Source organism: Gymnodraco acuticeps, unplaced genomic scaffold (assembly GCF_902827175.1).
Source record: "Gymnodraco acuticeps unplaced genomic scaffold, fGymAcu1.1, whole genome shotgun sequence".
In the NCBI taxonomy this organism is placed as follows: domain Eukaryota; kingdom Metazoa; phylum Chordata; class Actinopteri; order Perciformes; family Bathydraconidae; genus Gymnodraco; species Gymnodraco acuticeps.
In genome coordinates, this window is record NW_022990270.1 from 2,150,611 (window position 1) to 2,164,217 (window position 13,607).

Sequence of the window (13,607 nt, forward strand, 5' to 3'; positions counted from 1 at the left end):
AGGGAGAAGCCAGTCGTGGAACAGATGAGCGTTCAGCTCGGAGAACACGAGGAGAGCAGCAGTTTGAGGGGAGGTAACAAGGATGTAACAGCTGGAAACAGGTTAGCGCTGTCAGCCTTAAAGTTTAAATTGACTAATTGGCATGGGATTACATTTACACTTCTATGTTATTCCACCTTTGTTGTAGTCTTGGTATTATGTGCAATCACACAAGCGGTGTATCAAGAAAAAATATTGATACAATTGACTATCGCGATCTTACATTTTGTGATACCATATCGAAAACAATGCATGTCTGTGTCATTTTCTATTTTAGCTTAATTTAGACATAAAGAGTCCTTCATCACTCTTTCATTTTGTATCTCAGGGGGGTCAAACTCAATTTCATCGCGGGCCAGATTAGCATTATGGTTGCACTCAAAGGGCCGGTTGTAACTTTCAATCTCAATCTTTATTTATGTATATAGCACATTCAAAACCACCTCAGTTGACCAAAGTGCAGGGAACAAATATAAAATAACACAATAGGAGTAAAATAATAAAACAATAATTAACAAGATAAAAAGCACAATAACTATTATTAAACTTCATAATTAACTACGTCTGAAAGCAGAAGTCTAGGGCAGTGGTTCCCAAACTTTTTGTGCCCAAGGCACACCAAAGGACAAGTAAAAATCTCAAGGCACACCTATTGTGCAAAATAGCCCTTATAACACGTGTTATCACTCATATCATGTAAAATATCTGTAAATGTGCATAATTATTTACTAATGCCAAATAAAATGTGACAAAGACAACTATATTACTCACGAAATATTTATTAACGAAATATTTCAGAAATTAATTTGAAACTTCGTCAAATTAGGCTTCATCAAAGCAGCAACACACTCATTTAAACCAGACAGGTCACAACATTAAAAAATGAGGCAAAAGAAACTCAGCAGAAATTCAGCACAGAGAACTGTCAATGCAAGGAAGCTGCATTGTCCATGGTCCTGAACTACAAATTATAAATGTAACATTTCAGCAATCAGCATTGAAACATGTGCTATTGTAAATATTTTACAAATTAGTGAGATACATGTGCCTGTCGGGGTGCACAGAATTTTTGTATTCTTGGTGGCACTGAGGAGAGGGCCACTCGCAAGTCCTGTTCAACAGAGAGCCGTGACCTCCTGACCTCCTGTTCTTCATGTAAATCAGAGTAGAGAACGCCAACTCCAGAGATGGGGTTGTTACTAAAAAAATGTACTATATTACATTTTTTTAAAGTAATATATTACACTACTACGTTACTATCTACAATTCAGTGCTTCTCAAAGTGTGGTCCGCGGACCACTGGTGGTCCGTGAGCGCCCCCTAGTGGTCCGTGAGTATATTGGTAACATTTCACATTTGAAATTAATTAATCAATTTAAGTTTTCCGCACTCTCGCGGGAATATCTCCGCAATGGAGCGAGTTTAAGTTTCACTTTTGATTGCATGATATAGCCCAGCACAACACCTTCATCACACATGTTGCCACTTGTTTGTACCATTTTCAGGCGATTTGTAATCTGTTCTAGAAAAACGATGTGGTTTTTGATATTTGTGGAGTTAGGTGGTCCGCGAGTGTTTTTGTATTGGTTAAGTGGTCGTTGGTATGAAAAAGTTTGAGAAACACTGATCTCCATAAAGTAACTCGCCGAGCACGTACGAACTGCGCATGCGTGAGTGGCAATAACTTTCCTTACCAGCAGGCGGCGGTAGTGGGTATTTGTCATTCAAAACAGGCAACAACCGGAAGACAGAGAAGAAGAACAGACTACGTGATATATAAACAAACAACAAATAGCGTGTGCGTTAGCTTCACCTTAGCATGTGTTCTTTGCAGGTGCTTGTTGAGGTTTGACGTGGTGTTTACAGCAGTGGATAACAGCTTCTGGCCTGGACACAGTTTGCACCTCACCGTCACATTCCTGTCTATTCTTCGGATGAACTCAAAGTAATGGGCATACCTTCACCCCTCGAGAGTTATCGCTGACTCAGCCATGTTTATGCAGCACTGCACGTGGAGATGTGGACGCGCAAGTCCCGCAGATTACGTACATATAAAGCTACAAAGTACTGATATAGTCAATTAAAAAATAATTATTTTTGTGTAGTTGTATATTGCAATAATAACGTATGGTTGTCACAAAATCCCACGGCACACCCGGACTTGCCTCACGGCACACCGTTTGGGAACCACTGGTCTAGGGCAATGTTCAGTGTGCATGTCACAAAATGAGATGCATTGTGGGACATGTAGTTTATGTACAACGTTAGGGGTGTAACGGTTCACAGAAGTCACGGTTCGGTTCGTACCTCGGTTTGGGGGTCACGGTTCGGTACGGGTTCGGTTCAACAAGAAAAAGCAAAAAAAAGTCCCAAATGCATAATTCCAGGTTTGTTGTTATTTATTTTTGAACAGTAGCAAGTTTCAGTTTAAAAATAAGGAACTCTGAAATGTTTAATAATTAACTTTATTAAACAGTTAAAAACAAACCACACACACTCAGATGGCCATATTAGCTATAATGGCTGATGTCAAACAAAAAGGTTTCATCAAGCTGTAAAACTAAAAAGAATATTTTGAAAATATGACATCATAAATAATAAGAAAGTGTTTCAAGAGCGCATAGTCGTTGAAAAACATGCCAAAAGCTTCCGTTATTTATTTTGGTCTCACAGCTTTCATGTCTATTGGTTTATTAAAAACAGCGGGATCAGCTGCTGAACTGCTGTTGTCTTTCGCCGGGCTCCGGTGATTGGCAAATCTGGGTGATGCCTTCTGATGTGAATTAGCATGTTTGGCGTGTACTATTAGCATACCGCACCGCTATCGAACAACGCCGACACACCGTCCTCGTCCGATCCACCACTCACACTTCATCGTTATTGTAGTCCACAGGGAACCCGAAATGTTCCCACACAGCTGATTTAAAAGAAGCAGGTGGGTTCTAGCTCCTGTGTGTTATCTGAAATCGCCATACTAACTTTTCTTCTTCTTGTATTTTGTTCGGTTTTGTTGTTGTGTTTCTTCTTGTTCTTCATAAGGGCGGCTGGCAAACAGCTTTTAGGCGCAATACCGCCCCCTGGATTATAAATAGTGTAATGGATACTGCCCTGAATGACAGACTTTTCTCCCACTCGTAAAAAAAGGCGTATTCGTCGTGTGACTGCATGTGCCGAACCGTGACGTCCGAACCGTGACGGTACGGGACGAATACGGATACCGTTACACCCCTATACAACGTGCTTCTGTGAAGCGGCATTCAACCGTGTAATAAACGTATTATATTCTTTGCGGGCCACATACAATGAAGTTGAGGGCCGGATTTGGCCCCCGGGCCTTGAGTTTGACACCCCTGATCTAAATGATTAAAATGTTGCACAAATGTAATGCAAGGGTGTTGAATGCTAATTATTTTCCCACTGTTACGAAAGCATAAAAAATAAAAAATCTTTATTCAGATTGAATGCATGTGGTGGTTTGTTATGGTGCCCTATAATTAAAAATAGCAATATTCTGCCTTTCTTACAATGTATTGCAATATATTTTATCACAACGTGTGTATGAAACGTTTGGTATCCCCATTTCCTAAATCATACAAATATAAATATGTTATGATATGACCACCTTCATGGTCGAAGGTAATGCAGCAACATTAATAAGCGAAGCAAAAAGCAAAGACTTTGTTCACTGTGAAGTATAACTTGGGCATTTGGAGCACGTCTTTATAGTCCTTAAAGTCTTGTATGTATTTAGAAGTGCCCATTTTAATGAGTATAACACATCCTTTAACGTTTCAATACTTCTCATTATTGTCATGGCACTGTTCCCACTGTTGTCTTGGTACAGTACTCATCTTCAGCCAATAACTCCGATGACATTTAGACCTTACTTTGAGAATAATGGTTTGAATCAAGAACATCTTAACCAACGACTGGAGAAAACACGTTTTGAATAGGAATTAGAGAAGGAGAACATGGCTGCAATTGTGGTTCAACAGATTTGCTTTAGGCTTCCTGTGATGAGCAGGTTAAGTGGGGTGACAATAATACTTTGGTAATCAAAGACAATTTACCACACTATAATTCCAGCGAGGGGCAAAAGTTCAACAAATTACATTTAAGGCAAATGAGAAAGTAAGCCATGCAAACTAGTTCAAAGAGAAAACAGGAAATGTGTCTTGTAAAAACACATTTTGGGTAATTACTTAAAAAACTGCCCCCCCCCCCCCCCCCCCCCTGTAACGCTTCTTCAGTTTATTTTAAAATGTAAATTAGTGTGTGCTCACAACTGCATGCATCCAGGCATCAAGAGTAAAGTGTGCTTTGTTTTAAGGTACCTGTAATTGAAATAACTCCAGAACAAATTTGTATAAAATGTTCAATTCATTAGCAGTGAATTCCTGAATCACGAGCAATTTGCCTTCCTCCAGTCTCCTCACACATGTCTGATCCTAGAATGTTCATTAAAGTGGGAAAATAATGCAAATTAATTTCCAAAGAAAATCTAGGCGCAAAGTAATTATGTAAAGCAACTGGAAGCTGCTCAGTGTGACAGCCTGACCCTCTCATGGGTGCTGAGACAAATACGATGTGAGCCTTCATCAAGCGAGTCATGTTTCTGTGTTAACCACACTGTTACCTGCCGAGCATCCCTCCATCTCTCAGTCCATCTACATTCAGAGCATTAAGCTGTCTGCTTCACACACTGCCACCTTTCTAATGATCAAAGAGGTCATCTGTAGACTTAAGCTACACCTGTCACTCAACGTACACAAACTGTCAATCAACACTTCCTCTACATCCCTCGACAAAACCCAGCAGGCTCTGTAAATCAAAGTGGTTTGTACTAAAAGTCTAAAAACTGTTTTGAAAGCAACATCAATGAATTTCAAAGTATACACATTTAAAACTTTCAAATATTTGTTAATTCATTCCATGACTCATGTGCAATTCGATATTAATGCCCTACTGAGGTTTGCTTTTGACTTTTTTTATGCCTTAGAGGTCTTTTATGTCAATTTGGCAGGCTATTTATAGCCAATTACCCTGCATGGACCTACCGAGGAGAGGAGAATGGATGAGGATATTTAACAACTCTTTGTATCTCTTCCTCCTGGCTGTGTGGTGCAGCTCAGAGTCCCTCCTCTCAGCATCAGAGACGGATTGATAGATAACGCTACTCAAGCAAAAGATTTGCCCCCCACTAACATTCAGCATGTCTGAACAATGCATGCATTCTGGCACTGACACTAAGTATTATGATAATGTAGTGCTCAGTGGAATGATGGATGTTAAACAGCACGACCTGGCTGCACAACGCTCGACGAGCACCACGTCCGCCAATAGCGTCAAGTCATCCCACGCGCTGCAGAAGGCTCCCTGACGACGCACAAACTATCAAATCGACATTAAAGGCAACAGCTACGAGGCTCATCTGTTAAAAGACAAACCCTTTCTGAGTAGATCGTGCAGCTACACTAATCCACTGAGGTGTACAGGGAAATATGAAACACAGAATTCCCCAGATATTTAGAAGAGTCCCAGGAGACCCCCGAGATGCCCAAAGTTAGAAGTCACAAAGCATAACACATCTGTTGGAAGTGATGCAGCACAATCCACATGAATTAATCATGAGAAAACATGACATGTTTTGATCTGCCCTTAAATCCATAATTATGGTGCGATTCTGTGTCACAGGACTCGGCTGTAAAATAAGGTGGTGCTGCAAATCATCCATTAGACACGCTTTACTAACTGATGCCAACAGCCATACATCCTCTATCCGGAGCAAATCAAATCTCAAACACAAATTGGGCTCAAAGAGGGGTTTCAAAGTCGTAGTCAAAGTAAATGTATGGCAATGCATTAAATCTTTATGAACTTTATGTTTTAAGGGATCGTGGAGCCGATGTGATTATAACCCCCCTTCCTCCTCCTACACACACACTATTCGCTCTGCTGTGAAAAATGTTTGTTGCTGTGTATGATAAAAATGTGATTTGAATTTGTTGCAACATCGGGATCCTCCTGGGATTTTGGCATAATAACTATTCATTGGCATATTATGTGTTTGTGAAGCAAATAGAAAACAGACTATTTTTCAAATACATGTACTGTAGACACAATATTATTGCAAAACCATGTATAAGATAGAGCCAGAGGGAGAGAATTAAGCAGTTACAACACTTTTCTGTGTAGATTAATCCCATTCATCCTGGCAGGACAACACCAGGTTAGAATGAAACTATGTACTAGGCTGTTAGATGTTCAGTGTGTGAAGCCGTGAAGATATTACAACACTCGTCCGAGGGATTTCTACTGGATGGGATTGAGCTGTCATGTGACCAAAACATTTATCAACTATTCTCATATGACATGGTGATGTGCAAAACCCAAAGAGGTTTAAATGATGTCTCTTCCTCGCCATCCAGGATAAATAATGAAAGCCTTTGCATAAGCAGCACAACATTCTAAATATTAGAACGAAAATGCTTTAAGTTTGTTTTACTTCAATGTGTGTTTTGACACATTCCTATTTATATGTCGAGCAGTCCATTATCAGACAGGCAAACAAAAATGGTGTCTGATCCCACCCACATACTCCACCCAGAATTCCAGCTCCTACCTTCTGGTAGAAGATGCAGGGTTCCCAAGAGCAGGCTGAACCGCTATAAGCCCTCATTCCTACCTATGTCCATTAAGCTTCTTAACATTCACATGAAATGAAATGTAGTCAAATGTAATTAAATGTACTTTTTAAATGTTGGCCATGAGGGGTTGTGCAATAGGTCGCCATTGTCAGTATGTGTATTGTGTTTGTTCAAACGGTGTATGACTGATGATATGTGTATGTCTCTTAATGTCCACTATGTTTGTATATGTACATGTATGCGAAACTGCAGGACGGAGTCCAGAACAAATGTCCTTACGGGGACAATAAAGTATATCGTATCGTATGTGATGGACCACCAGCAACATTAAAGTCATTTGACTCTTTAGGTATCTTCTTAAACCCGCAATAGCTCTTTATAATGTGGCCTTATTATTTGGAGAAGCAAAAATAAAGTAAATCATCGAACTTTGAGCTGATTTGGAAACGTATTAGCAAACAGTTGTTTATGTATACATCTAGCAGAGTCAAAGGATTGGCATTTAAATTCACTTGGATTAGCGTTTCTGGCCACCTGATGAATGTTTTTTGAGTTCTCAGTCTCACTTTAGCTCTGTTGTTAGTCTTCGTATCAGCTTGGGAAAATGTACGGATGGTCTAATATGTTCATCAGCTGGTCTAACATTGTGTAAATGGTAAATCCCTTTGGGTTCATCATCAAGTGTGACCCCTTTAACAAAGAGGTAGTGATTCATCATGAATATCAAAGTGTTGTTTTCCCTCTAACATGTGTTTTTAATTGACATGATGCAGAGGCAGTTAAGTGCCATCTGATTTCTGATCCATCTCTCTTTATATTTATGAGCTGGATTCAGCCCGTAGATCTATGAGTGTTACATTATAATCTAACTGGAATTGTAATGCTATGCTTTGAATATAAAACTTTAACACACAATTTAACTTCATTGTCAATGTCAGATTTGATATCCCAATTGACTTTAGTAGGTTAAAAGGAGAGCAAAGGTTTGACAGTACAGCATGACCACATTTTATTTGAATATTAGTATTGTAACATTGTGTCGGCCTGTTTTTAAAGAGGACTTACAATAACATTTCACATTGTAACATATCACATTGATGACGTCTGTGTGATTCGGTTGAAGCTGCGGACTGTAGCCAGTAGGTGGGCTTTGAGATGGGGTTGCAAATTAAATCACAATTAAATGAAACGTTACAAGTCTACTGATGTAGAACACTGCTGTACTGACCTTGGTGCAACCCAAAAACTTTGAGTAATTAATTTGACCTTTAATTCCCCTACAAAAGCTTTCCTCGACCTTTTCCCAGCTCTCCTTGAAAACACAGCACCTGATACAATACACTTGTTGTTTTGTTAACACTCCTATTTTCCTCCTCTTGTACTGTCTTGTTTCGGTCTACAGGTATCACACATACACGCAGGAGGCATGAACACGGTTTAGGTGAGTGGCCAATAAGAAAAACTCATCCCTATAATGCAATGGTGAAATCGTATTAAAAGTGCATGCTCGTGCTCCCAAAGTGACTTTGAATGTCATGCGGGATGAAGTGGGCATAATGCATGCATCAGAGTGGCCTTGGTGGAGGATGATTTGAACGGGCATGCGGTGGAACAGGATTATCCGTCCCGAGACAGCCACCCTCCAGAGTGTTGACATTCAGGGATGGTCGAGGACAGGCGTAAACAACATGAACATCAGAAATATTGTTTTAATCGATCACCGTGCTCTGAAGAGGAGCACGGGAGAGGGGAGGAGGAGCAGGAGGCACCAGCGACTGATGGCTGGAGGAACAGGTGGTGCATGGAGACCTTCGGAGGCTACACACACACGAAATCCACGCTGAGCCAACATTCAATTCTCCCACAAGAGCGCTTGACTTGCGCCGATCAATAGGATCATGAACTGTAGCCACTGACTAACATATCATACATAATTTGCCTGCATTGATAATAGATTTGGTTTCACTGAGTGAACTGCGGGGGAATTCAATATGTGTGTGACTCTCTCTCGTGTTTTCAATTGTATCTTACAAAATAATTTACAGCCATCTACAAAATATAATTTATCACAAAGAGCAGCAGCAGCTATAATAATACGATACTTAAGCTGATATTAAACTGTGGGACAGCCTGCTTATGAGGACACTGATAGTGCTGGAAATGTGACCTTATTGTTGCATTCCAGTCCAATAAAATGCAGGTTAAAAACACTACTAAATACAGGCTTTACAAGTCATACATTGTATTAATAATAGTAATAATACTTACTTTTGTTATTACATTGTAATTATTGTTCAATTTTCTTTCCTCACAAAATAATCCACTAATAGAAACAACTTGTAAATGAAAATGTGGTCATTTTATTTACCTTAAGGGTTTATTCTTTTATAATTACATCACAATTAAGTGTACGAATGTAATAGGATTAGTGCATATAAGTTGTGTCTAGAGTTGGACTTTGATGTATTGGATTTTTTTTTTTAACTAAAACGCCCTCCAACACAAGCCCCACTCTAGCATTCACCATTATAACAATCATTATAATTGATCCCTGACTAATTACTAAGTGAACACTAATCTCGCCCGGTTTGGACAATGGGGGTGACAGCGGGGTGAGGACAGAACAAGAAGACGATGCACGCTGGATCCCAGGCTCTACTATTATCCTGCTTTGTACTTCCTGACTGCAACCCGCCCACGGAGCAGCATTACAATACAGCTGCCGCGTATTTTCCACAGATAATGACGTCCGAAAAGTAGGCTTACATATTATCCGCTCTGAAAGGTCAAAGCAGCATGCCAGCACTTTTCATCTCCCATGCGAGCATTTTATTTATCTCGGGTAACAACCAGCACACTGTGATGCAGATTTTTTGTTTTTTTAGTTGTGAAGATATTTCTGCATCTGCTGAAATAACACTTGCCTGTCCCGCCCCCCTTTAACTGGGATGCTCCGCACATGAGATTCAATGTAAACACACAAAGGCGTTTTCAGCTGTAGTATTCACGTGGAGTGGCTGGACGCCGTTACAATTAACCCTGCACTTCACTTCCACGTGTTTTCCCTCTCACGCCTCATATATGTGCGTATAGCGATATAGTGCATATATCGGTGTGTGTGTGTGTGTGTGTGTGTGTGTGTGTGTGTGTGTGTGTGTGTGTGTGGTGCGTGTGTGTGTGTGTGTGTGTGTGTGTGTGTGTGTGTGTGTGTGTGTGTGTGTGTGTGTGTGTGTGTGTGTGTGTGTGTGTGTGTGTTGTGTGTGTGTGTGTGTGTGTGTGTGTGTGTGTGTGTGTGTGTGTGTGTGTGTGTGTGTGTGTGTGTGTGTGTGTGTGTGTGTGTGTGTGGCGGCGGCTCCACGGGGCACCCACTCTGTCCCAAACATCTGTACATTAACATACTTTTCATGCCCCCGAAAAACTGAATTGGGACGCTGTCTGATTTCTTGCTCCCCCTCTCCTTGAAGGCTAAAACAAAAGTAAAGATATGAAAATAACCAACCTTTATGCATTCCCGTAAACCTGTCTTTCAGTACAGTGAGTTCGTATATCTTTCCGAATTCCTCAAACAGGGGTTTCAGGTCCTTTTCCTCCAGGTTTCTGGGAATCTGCCCGATGAAAAGCTTGATGGCGTCGTGGTCCTTCATTGGAATGGTGTTCTGGCCGATGCTGAGCCCGTTCATCCTGCCGGCGCTGTTCGTGGTGCTGAATCCATTCTCTTGCTGCACTCCGTTTGCAGTGACTGTAGCCATCTTTCCTCAATGGGCCGGCGAGCTGCTCTCTCTCCCTCTCTCGCTCACTCTCTCTCTTTCCTCTCTGTAGTCAACTGCACAGTGCACACTCCCCCCCCCCCTTGTTATATCTTCCTCACTCCTCCTCTTTCTCTCCTCTCCCTTAACAGCCTCCTTGTTTGGAATCAGCCTTATTTATTTTGCTTATGCTTTATGTGTTTTCATTTGTGTTTCTTCTTTAAACCACCCCCTGCCCCCCCCCCCCTGCTTCAACTCTGCTCGTGACGTCAACTCGTACACTTATGCACAGACCACGCCCACTGCCCAATTTGCATAATGAGCGCGGCCGAGGGCCAATGAGATAGCAGGATGAATGAGGGCCCACAGGGCAGAGTTAGAATATAAACATTTGTGTAGGGTGGAAAGCTTGGGACATTTAAACAGTGTGAATGTGCGATGGCAGCATTAGTGCTACTTCTTCTGCTTGTGCCGGGTCAATCAGTTTATTTAGGCAACAAAGCAAATGTGGGGCTCATTGTTGGGGGGGATAGTAGCTTTGTAGAGCCCCTGTTAAACGTATTGTGAAGTTAAACATGAATATGTTAAAATATCTAAAACATCTGGGAATCAGAATTATGTGCTTTATTTACCTTTATTCCTTTGGATTTCTGACCCAGCACTGCCACTTGAAATTTGAAAACATGTGACTAATGTGATGGCTTACGTCCATATCCAATAGCAACCTATACCAAAAGGATAAGCGGCACATTTGGGAACTGTGCGGGAAACTTCTGAAGCAATTGGAGTCAGGACTCAGAGAGACACGAGGAGAGCTGGAGTTTTGACGGCAAACACTGACAGTTTATTTGGAGCTTCGGCCGGGCAGAATTCCCAAGACATGTCACGGGCCACGATCTGACCACACGGTTGAGATGCCAAACCAATTCTGAAGAACTCTACCCCAGACCCATGTAGCTAGTTCCGAGAGAATAATCAACATTGTGCATAACAAGATAGAATCATAACACCTCTATCAGCTGACGCCAACAGGCAGGAACAGGGAGACAAAACACTGAGAGCACAGCAGCCAAGGCTACAGGTGTCTGTGCTCAGTGAGGTCAGTATAAACTGATCATCTGGGTCAAAGTTATGGGTCTTGGAAAATATTTCCCCAACAGGAACGGCTGTGACAGAGGGTCTTTGGTCTATCCCAAGATGTCTGTATCAAGTCTACGGTATTGAAGTGAATGTAGGTAGCTTTGGAGGTGTGTTGCGCAGTGGACTAGTGCGTTGGTGTTCGGATCAGGGGGGCACAGGTTCAAACCCCCACTGCAGTCAGCATGTCGTTGTGTCCCTGAGACACTTCACCCCAAATTGCTCCTGTGGGGACTCTCCACAGTACTGAGTATGTAAGTCGCTTTGGATAAAAGCGTCTAACAAGTGACATGTAATGTAATGTAATAAAGAAGAAATGTATTATGTTATTTCATGTTGCACAATGGAAGATGTACTATATGTTACCAAAGAGCCCTGTCCTCATAACCTTCAGGTCTTCTGGACGCAGGTGTGAGGCTAAATAAGTGCATTCATCTGGCGTACTGGGCGTGAGAAAGTCCCTGTCAGATGTTTAGAAAGAAACCAGCAGGGCTGTAGGTCCTGAGGTCTAATTCCTGAAAGACACTGCTGTGAAGCCTTGTAGGAATGTTCTCTACAGCACAGGTTCTCAGTCCTGGACCTCAGGAGCCAGGGCCCTGCTGGGTTTCATTTTAACCATCTAACTGGGAGTATGTGATAAGTGAGACACCATCCAGGTGAATGCTAGTTATCACATCGAGGGTAGACAACCAACAGAACTGTGATCTCTGAGGACTGAGAACCACGGCTGTGCTCCACTGGTCTAATTTATATAACACTTTTGTATGTTATAGATTGGAGGATTTCTAACCATAAATACTTAAAACATTCTAAATATTACATGCATTTTAAACAAGAGAAAAAATATTACTTTGAGTCATAATTGTAGCATTATTATTTAGAGCAGGACAATTGGTTTTGATGTATTGCTCATGGATACCTCCAAACGATGCCATAGATCCTAGCATGTAGTAAAATTCTTCTTTTTCAGGCAGGATCCCAAATAACAAATGAATGTCACAACGTATAAGATATAACAATTAGTCATATTTAGACAGTTGTTACCCCTCAGTTATCAATAATAATCATCTTTTTCTTCATGTTTAATGTATTTCTCTGCTGTGCCTACTTTCATGGTATATTTACGAGACCTTTTAATCATACATTATTAATAACACTGTACACATCACTTGCACTTGGACTTGAAAACACTGTCATCTAAGGTTATCATCACATACAAGTCAAATGTGTTTGGATGTGTCTTCATGTGTTTTGCTTTTCTCCAGCTTGTTACTCCGTGGTACTTTTCAAACCTTGCCTGCTTTATTTAGAAGGACAATCTGGAAAGAAAATAGAAGCTTGGTCAGGTGCTCGGATCAAAGGCATATTTGGGTAAATAATTAAAAAGATAGCAGCATGCTGGAATGCAACACGCAGCAGCCTTTAGAGCGTTGCACAATATAAAAAACTCTTTCTCCCCTTCACAAAAACAATGTGAACAGATGGAGGGGGAAAGAACGAGAGAATAAAGCAGTGCAGTTTGCCTTGTGTCACTGTCCATGGTGCTGAATCACTGCTGTCATTCAGTGCCATTAAAAAGCTTGTTGGAGCTACAGTTTTGAACATGTTTGCACTCCAAATTGTCCGACCCCTCTCCAGCTATCCATCTCCAAACTGGCCTGTCTATTACTCTTCACAAGGAATGATGCATTCAACGCCACTCTTCCGAATAGTTGTGTTATTCATGCAAGAGAGCATGTGCCCTGCCAGTGTTGCATTACTTGCACACAACAAGGTCTAATTAGTGCAGATGGGAATATAACATCAATACAAGGGCAGTGCAGATCACACTGATATGAGTAATTACGCTTGATATGAGGGCATTTATGTGGATCATATCATGTATCAATGATCGATTGTATGTGGCAAGTTGTGTATGAGAATCGTTAATAGGGGGGTGTACGCTAGCATGCAAAGGAATAGGATCTGCCCTGATGAACGGTGTTTGAGCAACACATAGAGTCCCTGACACCTCCAGAGGAGTCGTTCTGTAACTGAG

General features: G+C 41.2%; 1 protein-coding gene across 11 annotated transcripts in view; it reads right to left on the reverse strand.

Moving 5' to 3' along the window:
• The window catches only part of si:dkey-205h23.2 (CUGBP Elav-like family member 4), a 144,761-nt gene extending 134,227 nt beyond the window's left edge, over positions 1–10,534 (reverse strand). For 5 of the 11 annotated variants that reach the window (XM_034220799.1, XM_034220804.1, XM_034220803.1 and 2 more), the window contains exon 1: positions 10,186–10,533. In XM_034220799.1, coding sequence (XP_034076690.1) covers positions 10,186–10,435 — 250 coding nt within the window. In that variant the 5' untranslated portion in view covers positions 10,436–10,533. Of the gene's footprint in view, positions 1–10,185 lie in introns of all 11 variants that reach the window. The other 6 variants (XM_034220801.1, XM_034220794.1, XM_034220795.1 and 3 more) reach the window with 3 other exon arrangements.
• Between the last annotated feature and the right edge of the window lie 3,073 nt (positions 10,535–13,607).